Here is a 15,575-nt window from a genome sequence, read left to right as displayed (position 1 = left end):
GGTCGAGGCAGATGGCCGCCCACCCTGAGCCATGGTTCTGCTCGAGGTTTCTGCCTCTTAAAAGGAAGTTTTTCCTTGCCTCTGTCGCCTAGTGCTTGCTCTTGGTGGGAACTGTTGGGCTTCTGTAAATATCATCACAGAGTACGGTCTAGACCTGCTCTTTTATGAAAAGCGCTGTGAGATAACTGTTGTTGTGATTTGGCGCTATATAAATAAAATTGAATTGAATTGAATTGAAATTGAAAGTGCTTTAACAAGTGTAAGACAATAATACCCAAAAGACAATAAAACAAAAACAATACAAGATAAAAGCAGGAAAACACTGAAAAGACTAAAATAGACATTTAAGATAAATATAAAATAAGTAAAATAGAATAAAATAAAAGGGATAAAATAAAGTCAAATAAGATCGGGAAAGACTCTCCTATAAAAGTATGTTTTAAGAAGGGACTTAAAAGAGTTCACTGACTCAGCCGACCTGATTTCCTCGGGCAGGCTGTTCCAGAGCCTCGGAGCCCTGACAGCAAACGCTGTCCCCTTTAGTTTTCAGTTGAGACTCTGGAACAGACAACAGACCTCTGCCCGAGGATCTTAAGGTATGTGCTGGTGTGTATGGGACTAAAAGGTCAGAAATATAACAAGGCGAGAGGCCATGAAGAGCTTTAAAAGTGATCAATAAAATTTTAAAGTCAATTCTAAAACATACTGGGAGCCAGTGTAATGAAGCTAACACAGGGGTAATGTGGTCATATTTCTTTGTTCTGGTTAAAAGCCTGGCAACTGAGTTCTGGACAGTCTGGAGTCGATCAGTAGATTTTTGGGTTAAACAAGTGAAAAGGCTGTTGCAATAATCCAGGCGTGATGAGATGAAGGCATGTAAGATGGTCTCGGTGTCCTTAAAAGTTAACATAGATTGACTTTTTGCTATATTTCTAAGTTGATAAAAACATGATTGAACAAGCTTTGTGGTGTGCTGCTCGAAATTTAAATTACTATCAAACCAAACACCAAGGTTCTTTGCAACAGGCTTAATGTTTTACTAGGGAACCAGCAGATGGCAGTATTTGTTTTGCCATCTGCTGGGACCCAATGACCAGGATTTCTGTTTTGTCTGAGTTCAGCTGGAGGAAATTATTTGACATCCATTTTTTAACTTCACAAGGCAGTTGTTAAGTGAACTCAGCATTCCAGGGTCTGTGGATCTGATGGGCAAGTACATTTGTGTGTCATCAGCATAAATATGAAAAGAAATACCATGTTTATGTGTCCAAGGGGAAGCAGATACAAGGAAAACAAAATGGGTCCTAAGACCGACCCCTGAGGCACACCATATTTAACTGGACAGAACGAAGAGACGTAGTTGTTTAGACGCGCAAAACTTCCTATTTGACAGGATGAAAAACATTCTAAGGCAGTACCAGAGATCCCCACCCAGTGTCTCAGTCTGTCTAACATGATGTTGTGATCAATGGTGTCTAAAACAGCACTAAGGTCCAGGAGTACCAGGACTGAGCACATACCTTCATCAGCAGACATTAAAAGGTCATTGGTGACTTTAAGCAAGGCAGTCTCAGTGCTGTGGTACTTCCTGAAACCAGATTGAAACTTTTCAAATAATTTGTTATTTTCCAGTACAGTGAGCAGTTGTTTGGACACAATTCTTTCGAAAAGCTTTGCAATAAAAGGCAGTTTTGAAATTGATCAAAAATTTTGTGGGAGGGAGGGATCTAAACCAGGTTTCTTTAAAAGTGGGTTCATGCAAGCCGTTTTAAAATAATGAGGGACACAACCAGTAGATAGGGAGCTGTTAAAAACAGAGATCAAATGGGGCCCAACAGAATCCATTACTTTCAGTAAAAACTTTGTAGGTATTACATCAAGTGGGCTGGAGGACACTCATTTGTGATACTGTTTTTAAAAGCTCAGACAAGTCGATGGGATCAAACTGGTTAAAACTCTCTTTTTGCTGGTGAGGGACCTCTGAGTAAGAGGCCGCGGGGGTAATAAAGGCTCTGATTGACACCATCTTATTGGTAAAATAAGATTCACAGTCATCATTACTTCCAGCTGAGGCAAAAGGAGGGGTTGGGTTTACCAGCTGATCCACAGTCTTAAACAGAAACCTGGGATTGTGTTTGTGTAGTAATGAGTTCAGAAAAACAATGTGTTCTCGCATCCTTAACCATGTTATTGTAGTTAATTAATAAATCCTTAAGACTGAGGTAATGGACTTGGAGACTGGATTTTTTCCATCTGCGCTCTGCTTTCCTGCATTCCATTTTTAGGCTGCGAATGCTGTCATTTATCCAGGGTTGCTTACTAGCTTTAGACAAAGGCCTAACCTTTAGAGGAGCAGTGGTGACAACAAGCAGATATGATTGAAGTGATCAACCAGATTGTTGGTGTTGGAATCAGACAGGTGTTGGCTTTGGCTCTGAAAGAATGTGCAAGACTTTGAAACACTTTGTTCATTAAAGATGCGAGAACACACGGTTCTGATAAAAATCCTCCAGGCGGTTTTGGGGGGCGGTAAATTATAACAAATATGATAGGTTGCAGCCCTCCAAGATTAAGAGTGAGAACTTCAAAGGAGTTAAATTCATCACAGCGTACTTGATGACATTTAAAATTTTTCCTATACACGCTCACTAGCCCACCACCACGTCATATTGAGGCGGACACAGTTCAGCTAGCTGGCTATAGTCATTCATTTGCAACTGTGATTCAGTTAAAAACATAAAATCTAGATTTGCAGACAAGATAAAATCATTTAAGATAAAAGTCTTACTTCACAGTGATCTCACATTGAACAAAGCCATTTTAAATGCATTTGTTCTAGGTGCTGGAGTTGGAGCAGTTGTCCTAATCCTTATAAGATTACGATTATTTCTGTGTGGGATGTGCACATTTCGGTTTACTGCTCTATGTGTAATGATGACAGGAATAGAAGTCTTTGGAACAGTGCTGGGAGCAGACAGCTTTACATGCCAGCAGGTGGAGACAGTTGTTTGTGGCAGTGAGGCAGAGTTCTGTTCAGTGACCGGTGGTGTGTCCAGGTGTGCTGCATGACATGAATGATTAGTTATTCACGTAAGTCATGTGTGGACCACATCACATGCTGTATGTTAGCAGCTAACATTTCTGAGCCCCGTTTGTTTGGGTGAAGTCTGTCTGTCTTAAAAAGAGACATTCTTTGCCAGAAATTATTAAAGTTATCGATACAACACACACCGTGAGCCCTGTAGGCGGAGTGGAGCCAGTCGTGGAGGCCAAGGAGTCTACTGAAGCGGCCAGCACCGCGACAAACTGTGGGAATGGGACCAGAGATAAAAACAGACTTTCCACACTGCTTTAAAAAGTTAAAAAGACGGTTAAAATCTGATTTTGTCAGCTCAGACTGCTGAAGAGTCATTTGTTCCCACATGGACTATCACTCTTGTGATGGAGGACGGGAGCGATGGCATTAGGTCCTGGAGTTTTTTTTAAAATGTCAGCTGTGGTGGCACTGGGGAAGCAGTGAGTGGTAGCATTAGAGAAACGGATGTTTCTGGTTATGGAGTCACCAATTATTAGTGTGGTTGGGGAGAAAAGAGGACGAGGAGATGCCGGTTGTGAGGTTCCAGAGCAGGACTGAGCAAAATCTGCTTCCACACTGCGTGCGGACTGAGGATGGAGTGTGTGAGCTGCCGAGTGTTGTGTTGGAGTAGCAGTAACAGACCTGAGAGAAGGGTTACCCGACGGTGCAGGGTAGAGACGGCCTCTGGAGCGTCTGAGCAAAGCCTCCTTCAGGATGCTACGTTGGGAAGCGGAGGTTTTTGACCGGGATGACGGCCGCCGATCAGGCCCAGCGGCAGACCGGCGGCCCAGCCGATCACTGTTTGCCGCCAGTGCAGGAGATGTAGCCGGTGGAGGAGATGCAACAGTGTCGGCCGGCACTGTCCGCCGAAAGGGATCCGTATCAGGGAGACTCGAAGCCGCAGGTGCATCCGCTGGATGGACCGGAGTGTCGTCAGACAGGGCTGCATAGCAGTTAGAGAGGCCGATGTGTGGAGGAGAGGCAGCCCCATCCGAGCCTCTCTTGCAGCCACGGACCACCACTTCCGCCCAGGTTTACTGATGCTTTGGAGTCGAGCAAGAGGAAAGCCTTGGAAGGGTAGAGGAGTCCCATAGCACGGTGTCCTGGATGTTAGCAGTTGCGCTAAGACAAACAATCTGTTTGGCTTGTACTGAAGCCACATCCATAAAGGCAGTCAGCAGGGAATCTTTCTCTTTGAATTCCTCTGAAAGTCGTCGGATGTCTTCCATAAGGTCAGCAATCTTTTTGTTAACTTTCTTAAGGAATATGCAGTCCTCATGGGGCAGAGTTATCTCGGCTAGCATAACGTTAGTTGCTGGAGCTTTGTTGTGGTCAGTAGCATTGATAGCGTTTTTACGGTCATCTAGCTTAAAATCCATGTCGGATGACTAAAATCCTTAACCCACATAAAACTTAAAAACTTAAGTTAGATAAAAGGATATAAAAAATGTAATGTAAAAGTGTGGATTAAAACTGGATAAGAGTCAGGTTTAAGACGGAGCTTCCGACAGGTAGCTACAGACGCCAACGCATGCGCAGTACATAATACCTGCACAATACTTATTTATTCCAGCTTCCTTTGCTATGAATTATGAAGCGTTTCGGACTGGTCACAAAGGAGTTAAACGTCACCTCTTGTGTCCCCTAGGTGCCGCTTAACAACGCCAGCCATTTATATGTTATGTACCAACATGCGAAAATGGCATTTAAATTAAATGATTTTTGTCAGAAATGGCTTACTTCCTGTTGCCATTAGGTGGGGCTATCACATTGAGTGAATTTTGGCATCTAGATGTGTTCAGGGCGGGACTCTTATCAACCATGTAAAGTTTGGTACAGATCTGAGCATGTGGAATGAAGTTATGACAACTTCCTCTTTTATGGCGATTCATCGATATTGTAGGACACACTACCGACACGCCCTTTGACGAAAACTCACAGATAGCACAACTTTTCATCGTCTGTGCCTGAAGATTCCACAACAAAAATTTGTTGTCGATCCAATTAATTTCCTAGGAGAAGACAGTGACCTCCACTGGCTCCCCGTGGCCTCCAGAATCAAATTCAAGTCACTAATGCTTGCATACAGAGTGACTACTGGGTATGCACCCATCTACCTAAACTCCATAATACAAACTTATGTTCCTTCTCGGCCGCTACGCTCCTCCAACGAACGCCTCCAGGCTCTGCCATCCCTTCACACAAAGCAATCCTAGTCCCGGCTATTCTCATCTGTGACACCACGATGGTGGAACGAGCTACCACACACCATCAGAGCAGGGGCATCCCTCTCTAACTTCAAGATGCTCTTGAAAACTCATCTCTTCCGAGAACACTTCCTCTTATAACACCTCTAACTCCTAACCTCTAAAATGCACTTCCTGTGCTCTTCTTCTTCTTCTATCCCCTACAATTAGCTTTTTCAACTCCTACTTCCTTCCCTAGGTATTTACCCCATTGATGTGATATGTACTATGAGCTATTATAAGAGTTATTATAACTTCATTGTACATGCTCACATCTGCACCAAACTGTACATGTAGGATGAGAGTCCCGCTCTGAGGGCATTTACATGCCGACATTTACCCACAGTCATAGCGCCACCTGCTGGCAACAGGAAGTGACCTTTAACGAAGCAGCCCCCGCTGCACATTTGACCTACATGTATGAAATTTCTGTGGTACATGTATCATGTCCAGACATACCAAAAAGCCTTATGGAGTGATGCCCCAAACCCAACAGGAAGTCAGACATTTTGAATTTTATGGTAATTTTTGGATGATTTACACACTCCTCCTAGGGATTTAGTCCGACCGACTTCAGATTTGTGCTGTGCAGTCTAAAACCTCATGGACCCACACGTCCGAGGCGTTGATGATTCACCATGAAACAGGAAGTTATTGTAACTGTTACAGTGAGTGTGGAGGGGCAGGTTGGAGGACCCAAATGCAGAACACACAACTGGCAGGTATAGTTCAAAGATTTATTAACCAAAGGCGAGCGCACTTACTATCAGTGGCTGAGTCCAAAAAAATCCACAAGGGCAAGGGGAGAACACAAATCCAAATACAGGTTGACAAGGTTTCAGGCAGATATTCAGACAGAGCTTCTCCTCACGACAAGAACACTGCAAACACTGTATAATGAACCGACAAAGACAAGACAGAAACACCAGGTATATACACACACGCACGCACACACACACACACACACACACACACACACACACACACACACACACACACACACACACACACACACACACAGGGACTAACGAGCAGGGCCGGGGCAACACAGGTGACAGACATGAGGCTAACGAGACACAGGCAGGCAGAGAGAGAGCGGGGGAAAACAGAGAGAACACTTGACAGGCAGACAGGGGACAAAATGAATAACCAACAAAGACAGAAACACACAAGTTACAAAGTGCCAGAACCTGAATGAGAACACAGAACTAGAACACAGAGTACAGAGGAGACTAAACCAAAATAATGTAAACAAGAACTAGGAGTTAATACTAAAACATGAACTAAGGACCAGGACTAAGAACAAAGATACAGAACCAAAACCCAGATTCCCAAACAAGACACACAGACAGGATCATGACAGCAACTTCAGTGTATATGCTCACATCTGCACGAAACTGTACATGTAGGATGAGAGTCCCGCCCTGAACACCTGTACATGCCGACATTCACCCACAGTCATAGCGCCACCTGCTGGCAACAGGAATTGACCTTTAACGAAGCAGCCCCTGCCGCACGTTTGACCTACATGTACGAATTTTCTGTGGTACGTGTCGACAAGAAGTCGGCCATATTGAATTTTACGTCAAATTTTGGGTGATTTACACACTCCATACTTTAACGAACTCCTCCTAGGGATTTAGTCCGACCGACTTCAAATTTCTGCTGTGCCTTCTAAAGGCATTGAAGATGAAAAGTTGTGCTATCTGTGAGTTTTCGTCAATGGGCGTGTCCGTGGCGTGGCGTCAAATATCAACTCTTCGCCATGACACAGGAAGTTGTTGTAACTTCAGTGTACATGCTCACATCTGCACCAAACTGTACATGTAGAATGAGAGTCCCACCCTGAACACATGTACATGCTGACATTCACCCACAGTCATAGCGCCACCTGCTGGCAACAGGAAGTGACCTTTAACGAAGCAGCCCCCGCTGCACGTTTGACCTATATGTATGAAATTTCTGTGGCACATGTATCATGTCCAGACGTACCAAAAAGCCTCTTGGAGCGATGCCCTAAACCCAACAGGAAGTTGGCCATTTTGAATTTTACGGCAATTTTTGGGTGATTTACACACTCCTCCTAGGGATTTAGTCCGACCGACTTCAGATTTGTGCTGTGCAGTCTAAAACCTCATGGACCCACACGTCCGTGGCGTTGATGATTCACCATGAAACAGGAAGTTATTGTAACTGTTACAGTGAGTGTGGAGGGGCAGGTTGGAGGACCCAAATGCAGAACACACAACTGGCAGGTATAGTTCAAAGATTTATTAACCAAAGGCGAGCGCAGTTGTTGTAACTTCAGTGTACATGCTCAGATCTGAACCAAACTTTATGTGCTTGATAATTGTCCCACCCGAAGACATCCACACGCCAATATTAATTTATATTCATAGCGCCTGTGGTGTCCAAACAATAATGCTGCGATGATGTGTTGAGAAGAAATCCGCTTGACACTGTTCTTGATTGTAAAAGTTTATTAAATCAAGGAGTTCAGCATCAATTACAAGCTCTGCAGCAGCTTGGAGAGTGACCCAGCCCGATGACCACTCTGTCTCTCTGTACATCAAACATAGCTTATATAGGATATGTTTAGGTATCTGTTAGGTACCATAAAAGGGTTTGAGTCTGCAAAATAAAGCTCAAACCCATAGAAGGGTACAGTACTATTATGAGGTAACAAAACAAGGGGTTAGAGGTCATATTCTATAGAAGGGTTCAGTCCCTACATAACCACCAATCACTGCTCTCTCCTCAGGAGGTCACTGACCCTCTGCCCTGCTGCTACAGTGCTATTTTAAACTGTTATGAGTCAAATGCACAAGCACTGTACACTACACGCCACAAAGGGGACACAGGAAGTAACGTGTAATACCTTCATGCAGCGTCCGAAGCGTGTAGCAAATTCACAGCCGCACCGGCAGAGCTCCAGAATATGCCATGTGGCCGCCTCACACCTCGACGCGCTACACGGGCGCAAAAAAAGCCTCTTGGAGCCATTGCCTAAACAAAACAAGAAGTCGGCCATTTTGGATTTAATGGTCATTTTTGCCGATTTAAAGGCTCCATACTTTAACAAACTCCTCCTAGAAAGTTAGTCCGATCGACTTCAGATTTTCGCTGTGCAGTCTAAACCCATTGTCGATTGAATGTTGTACAAACGGTTATTACCAGTCGACGAGCGTGCCCGTGGGGTGGCGTCCAGTATTGATTCGCTATGAAACAGGAAGTTGTTGTAATTTCAGTGTAGATGCTCACATCTAAGTTTATATGTTTGATAAGAGTCCCACCCTGAATACATCCACAAGTCCATATTCACCAATAAAGCGCCACCTATTGGCAACAGGAAGTGACTACGTTTATGCTGGATGAACCACTTCTTCCAGGTTGGCTATATCTACTTCAAAACTGTCTCAACAAACCGTCGTAACTTCACTGTACATGCTCAAATCTGTACCAAACTTTATGTGCTTAATAATGGTAAATTTAATTTTGTCATTAATTTCTTTATATTCATGTTGTATCATCATAAGTTCTCTACGTTGTAATCCTTTTTCTTAATAAAATCTTTGTATTTAATTTGTATGGATAAATATCCATTTATGAGAACCTATTATATTTGAATCAAAAGAATCCTTTATCCATTATTTGGTGGTCTGTAGCCATTCAAAAGAATAGTCAATTGTTAGACATCTACTAAACTTTCACTGACAGCCCAATTTCAGCCCTGTTTTAGCCTAGATGTATCGGCTGTGTTTAGATGCCTATTAGACATCTTTAATAAAAAAAAAATTGCTTGTTGGGTCATCAGAACATGTGTCGCAGAATTCTGGATCATTAATGGACTTGACTGATAATAAAGAACTGCAATAATTCAGCCTAGAAGTAACAAATGCATGGACTAGTTTTTCTGCATCATTTTGAGACAGGATGTTCCTGATATTTGCAATATTATGTAGGTGAAAAAAGGCAGACCCTGAAATTTGTTTTATGTGAGAGTTAAAGAACATGTCCTGATCAAGATAAATCCGAGATTCCTCAAGGTGGTGCTGGAAGAAATTATTGAAGTTAGTTTGTGAAGATTGATGAGAGCAAAGCAGTCTAAATATATAACAGGTTTTACAGCTGTTTCTAAGGTTCCTCAGTTTAGAGATAAGTTGGTACCAGTTGAGGGCAGGAGATGATGGATTTAGTCTCTATTAGAACTGTATTATTAAAGACGCTCATGACCGCTCATACAAGAAGACCAGCCCACACAAGGAATGCCCAGATCAACTGAATTTATTTATCGAGTCAAACACCGACTTACAAAGTTGTGAGGACTACCAGTTTTGCATATGTCCAGCAACAGGTTAAGACTGTTGTGAACTAACACTAACCCTGATGTAGTTAATTTGAGATGTGGCAAAAATATCCACATAAGTACTTTGAAATCTAATATACAAACAATATACATAAATAGACATTTTCTAAAGTAATGACATCACAAATTCCAAAACTATGCTTTAGAAATGTCAGATCTGGAGTAATATCAGTGGATAATGCTGTGGTGAGTTACTTCTTCAATGTCTACTCATTTCAAATGTTTTGGCAAACTTTTTCCTTGTCTCGTCTCCTGCCTCCTTTCAGATCGTTTTAGACAACTCGAGGTTCTCCAGCAGGTAACTACAGCATTCTCCTCCTTGGTGGGGTCTTCGTCCTCCCCCTCGCTGCCTCCTGAGACCCGGGAGAGGAGGAGGCAGATGGGCATGCTGTTCAGACGAGCATCAAAGAAGTCACTTAGCCAAATCCACAACCATAAAACCCAGGACCTAACGACACCTGCTGCAACCTCTCCTCCCTGTGCTGCACATGAGTCACTGCAAATTCCACCCAGCCTTGCAGACAAGAAAGTCTCCTTAAAAAGAGTCAAACCTGGACTTCTGGAGACTGTGTGTCTGTGTCCTTTGGCAGAGGAGCAAGGAACTGGTCCAGACCGTCAGCCTCACATGGTTTCTTCGAAAGCCTATGAAGCACTCACACCCTGGCCCCTGATGGAAGGTCAACCCCTGACGGTCAGCACTTTTTCACAGAGGAAGAAGAGCCTTGGGCCGGCCAGGGAATCATTTGAAATAGAGGAGGTAAGTGGAACTGCAACAGTTCAAAGCAACACTGGTTAGAGCAGGGTGGTTTGTCTGCAAGATATCTATCTATATTTGTGTCTCCAGTAATTTACTTCATATTGACTTTTTGGAGGAAACATATGCTGGCCACTATTATGGCCACAATTTTTTTTTACAATGATACAATTCATACATGCAAAATGTTCATATTCTAAATCATTTTTTTTCAGTTTGCTTCACCTATCTGCTCCTGGCAATGAAAACATCCATTATTGGATGCAATTAATAGTGGACAGGGTTGAGATGAGAGGGCACCTCTTAATATCATGCAGTCCAATCCAAAGTCACTAACCTCCAAGTGATTAAAGGGTTGAATGAATCAACACATTTCTGTATCAACAAAAATGATATCTTCCCATATGACGTATAACATATTTGTTACAAAGAGTTTGCAAATATATTGCATTAGATTATAAAAAGCCAAAGCTGAAACTGAGGTGTGTGTTCTACTATTTTTCCCATTTAAAGTTTGTTGATGTTGTCTTTCATATTTCATTCCAGATCCACAGTTTTGATGAATGTAGTGTCTACACGAGAGGAGCAGAAAACGGTGGGTCATTAATGGTTTTGTTCTCATTCTTTACTTCTTCATCTTCTTGATCTTGTTCTTCTTTCTTCTTCTTTTTCTCCGCTAAAAGTGTTTTGGCAGCAAAAACTCCCTCACAAAAACTCACCAAAATTGTCAGGTAGGTTGAAAATTTCACGCACTACTCAGGCAAGAAATGGCACTGACAGAACTCATGGTGGTGCTATAACAGTTATAACAATAACAATACGTTCTTGCAATTATCTTGAAAACAGCTTTGTTTAGAATCAAACTTCTTTCGTCATTTTACTCTCTGGATTCATCTGCATCTTTGCTTCAATGCCCTAAAAATGTCAAATTATGTGAGTTTTTATCACTTTTCCCAAAACGTATTTTTGCAAACTCATCCCAGATGGTTTTGCCAATCGAGCTGAAACTTTGGCAGGATTACCACAGACGTCGCTAATCAAAAGTTGTCAAAAGAATTTTGATGCGTCAATCTATTTTTTTTTTCATAATTTTTTACTTTTGTGTCTTTATGTGCAATTTTACATAAATGCCCGTAAATCAAAATTGGCTTAAGCTATTGTAACCAAACGTCTGTTCAGATGCTCAGTCTGAGCTTCGCTGAGCAGTCCTGGGATATTCTTCCACTAGAGGGCCTTGCAAAAACTTTATACCTCGTAATTTGCTGCATGGATTTGTACAAAATTCGGATTGTATGATCTAGGGTCACTACTCAGTTGTTGCATAAAATTTGGTAATGATTGCTCAAAGTGGGTTTGGCTTATTACAACAAATGTAAATTTGTAGACATCTCTCATTTCAAACTTCAAAAAATAAAATAAAAATCCCCTGTATGTCCTAGAGAGCTGAAATATTTTCAGCACATCCACTGATATGTGACAAATGTTTGCCTCAATGCAAAAAATCAGAAGTCAGTCACTATATTTTTCAGAATATGCTAATTCAATAAACATCTATATCTCCACATCTTTCTTCAGACGCTACCAAAGTCAACACAGACATTCTTTAGATGGCCGATATCAAGTGTTGCAAAGGGCTTTTAGATCGGTCAAACGATGAGTCTGCAGTGATATTCAGTATCTTGCCATAACTTGTACAGTATGCACAATATTTTCTTCATTGCTCAGTGTTGTATCAAATGCAACCAAAATAATTGACACACCCAAAACTGGCAGAATGATGTCTGATTTTTTAATCAGAATTTTGTCACCATTTTGACTGCTGTAAGCGTTTTAAATCTAAACTGACAAAAATATCATAGTCAGAAGGAAACTGAATGGAAACAACCTCTCACCAGTAGCTCAGTCAGTAAGTCACCTGCTCTAAAGAACTGAAATTCCAGGGTTCAAATCCCCACCTGAACAAGTCAGACTTGCTGACAATGGAGGTGTTCAGATTATAATAAGTCAGTATCCCATTTTATTTGGATTCTGTGACACTTTCTTCCAATTATTATCTGCTAAAATGTTTTTGTGCAAGTTAAATTTTAAAACTTGGAAACACAAAATGTTGTAGGTGGGTTGAACATCTCAAGGTGATGCTGTCAATCAAGTTTGCGTTTACCCAATTATCTTAAAGACTAAATTCTTTCATCACTTTAATCTCTTCAGTTGTAGACATTTTATTACGCAGTATGAATTATAGTGTTGTGTGCCTTTCTCTCTCTCTCCCCCAGGTGCAGGTGACTACATTATAAAGTAGGAGCACCAAAATGAATTCTATATGAAAGAGCCTGCAATGGAACAGTATTGACATTGGGAGCTATCTGAACACTTAGTAGTAGTAGTTATATTCTAAATGTTATGACAGAAAATTGTGTCCTCTTACATTTAATCTTTAATGCATGTTAGTTCCCTCACCAGCAAGAAACAATTTCCACAACACTAAACACAGTCTAAATAATGTAGAATAAAAAGGTGTTCATACCTTTCTTACAGTTTGTTTCAGTCTCCATTAGGCATACAAACAATTACACATACAAAGGTTTAAAAGTCCAATATTTATTGCAAAAATTATCCTAATCAATTCCAAAATCAAAGTAGACTTTTACCCTATGAAAAAATTTATAATGATCACTTTTGCTAAACAATACACGGCTGTGGAAAATTACGAGTAACTGCACAAGGGAGGGACCAAACACACCTGTTTCAGAGTTAAAGACTACTTTAGACAAAGTCTGTTTCATAAATGTGTATAGACTACATTCGATAATATTCAACCTATTGGCCTATGTTTTAGATCTATCACAGTAATTGCAAGGCAGGCATAGGGCTATAGGCAGTTTGAAAAACATGATTTTTCAAAGTTTACAAATTTATTAATTAAAATGAATGCCCATTTAACGTCTTCACACAAAATCCTTCACACATCATCAACCGGAGGGTGAGACAGCTTCACTTTTAGCAGAAGCTCTGGTTCTGCCACGGCTCAGACTCGGACCCAAAAGCAAACTGCACAAGGTGGGCAGGTTCAGGGAGTTTATTTACAACAAAAGATGCAGATAATCGGGGCTGGCAGGGCTGAGAGTGGCAGAATGAGCTCAGAGAGTGGCGTTAGGTTGAGAAGCTTACTGGCAGACCTATTCCATGTCTGTCAGAGAATATTCAAGTTTTTTACTTGTAGATTAATCTTGGAAATTTAGTTTTTTCTCGGATTATTACCCCTCTCCGCTGGCTCTATTTTTTGTTGGTACAATGGACCTTATGTGCAGTTGTAACCTTTACATTTTAATCATATTACACATAAAATAATCCATAACATAATAAATAGATAAATATAGCCGCAAGCTCTTTTCGCAGTATCGCCATCAAAAAAATTTCACACATACGGTTCAACATTGTTATAAAACACATCCTGCAAGTTTTGTAACAACTGGACAAGCATTTTCTGATCTATAGCTTGATTTGTATCATTCCACGTCCAGTTACGATGCATTTATAGTGCCCTCTGGGCACTCCTCCGGGTGTTCGATTTGAATGAAACTTTCAGCGCATGTTTAATTTACTTATGAGGACACATCCTGAGAGATTTGTGATGATTGGAGAATGAATATGGGATTTATAGTGTAATTTGTGTAATGCTAAGCACCTTTCTTGCACTTGTAGCGCCCCCTAGGGACGTATGTACATCAAACTGTCCAGGTATATCTGGGGCACCTATCTGAACATATCCTGTGAGTTTTGTGATGATCGGCCCTACGGTTGCTGATTTGTGGTCATTTATGTCCAGAGCCACGCCCCTTACAAAGTTCGTTGGTCCATATCTTGAAAAGTAATTGAGATATCGACATGCTTTATATAACTTTTAATAGGCTTGACCCAATGATGATTCACTGAAAATTTGGTGGCAATCGGAGCTACGGTCTAGGAGGAGATGTCAAAAATGTGATTTTCAAAAAATTCTAAATGGTGGAAAAATTTTATAGGCGGACCTTAATAGTCCTTGAGGCTTTTTTGTAGAGCACATTCAGCTGCACCTTTGTGAGAAATTTCAAGTCAATCGGACTTACCACGTGAGGGGCGTGGCCTTTCAAAGCTTGCATTTTTAAGCCTTAATTATAACGCCACCATGTGCCGGTTGGGTTCATATTTCTATGGAAGCTGATGCACACCATTTCAAGTTATTCCCCCAAGTTTCATGTTTCTAGCTCATTCCAGCTCACGGGAATTTGAGCCGGTGCGGCAGACAACAAATAAAAATAATAATAATAATTAAAGCTGCAAGCAGCGTTGGGCGGGCCCTCGCACTTGTAGCGCGTCGGGGTGTGAGCCGCCTTGCATATTCTGGAGCTCTGCCGCTGTGAATTTGCTACGCGGTTCCAACGCCGCATGAAGGTGTTAAATGTCACTTCCTGTATCCCTTTTGTGGAGCTACATAGCACTTGGCGCTATGAATATAAATCAATATTGGCGTGTAGATATGTTCAGGGCAGGACAGTTATCAAGCACATAACGTTTGGGTGCAGATGTGAGCATGTATACTGAAGTTACAACTTCCTGTGTCACAGCAAAGAGTTGATCTTTGACGCCACGCCACGGACACGCCCATTGACGAAAACTTGCAAATAGCACAACTTTTCATCGTCAATGCCTTTAGAAGGCACAGCAGAAATTTGACGTCGATCCGACTAAATCCCTAGGAGGAGTTCGTTAAAGTACGAAGTGTGTAAATCATCCAAAAATGGCCGTAAAATTCAAAATGGCCGACTTCCTGTTGACTTTAGGGTATGAGTTCTTGAGGCTTTTTTGTGCGTCTTGATATGATACATGTCCCCAGCAAATTTCATGCATGTAGGTTGAATGTGAACGAGGGGCTAATTTTTTCCAATTTTCTAGGTGGCGCTAGCGAGTCATTTTGCCACGCCCATGTGCGAAACCCATAAAATACGAAATTTTTCACCAGTTCTGACATGTTTGCAAATTTTGGTGAGTTTTCAAGTATGTTTAGGCCCCGTCAATGGAGCCTACTTTGCAGGAAAAAAAAAAAATTATATTTATCTTTACAAATTCATCGCAATATAACTTTCCTATATATAT

At 41.5% G+C, this 15,575-nt stretch overlaps 1 protein-coding gene across 3 annotated transcripts in view; it reads left to right on the top strand.

Annotated features, from left to right (window-relative positions):
- Window positions 1–15,575, top strand: part of LOC123979958 (uncharacterized protein PB18E9.04c-like) — a 48,129-nt gene that overhangs the window by 27,834 nt on the left and 4,720 nt on the right. For all 3 annotated transcript variants that reach the window (XM_046064072.1, XM_046064079.1, XM_046064087.1), the window contains exons 3-4: window positions 9,955–10,445; window positions 10,989–11,037. In XM_046064072.1, coding sequence (XP_045920028.1) covers window positions 9,955–10,445; window positions 10,989–11,037 — 540 coding nt within the window. The remainder of the gene's footprint in view (window positions 1–9,954; window positions 10,446–10,988; window positions 11,038–15,575) is intronic.

Source organism: Micropterus dolomieu, linkage group LG01 (genome assembly GCF_021292245.1).
Source record: "Micropterus dolomieu isolate WLL.071019.BEF.003 ecotype Adirondacks linkage group LG01, ASM2129224v1, whole genome shotgun sequence".
Taxonomy (NCBI): Eukaryota; Metazoa; Chordata; class Actinopteri; order Centrarchiformes; family Centrarchidae; genus Micropterus; species Micropterus dolomieu.
Note: the sequence above shows the minus strand (reverse complement) of the source record. Positions and strands in the feature narration are given on the sequence as shown.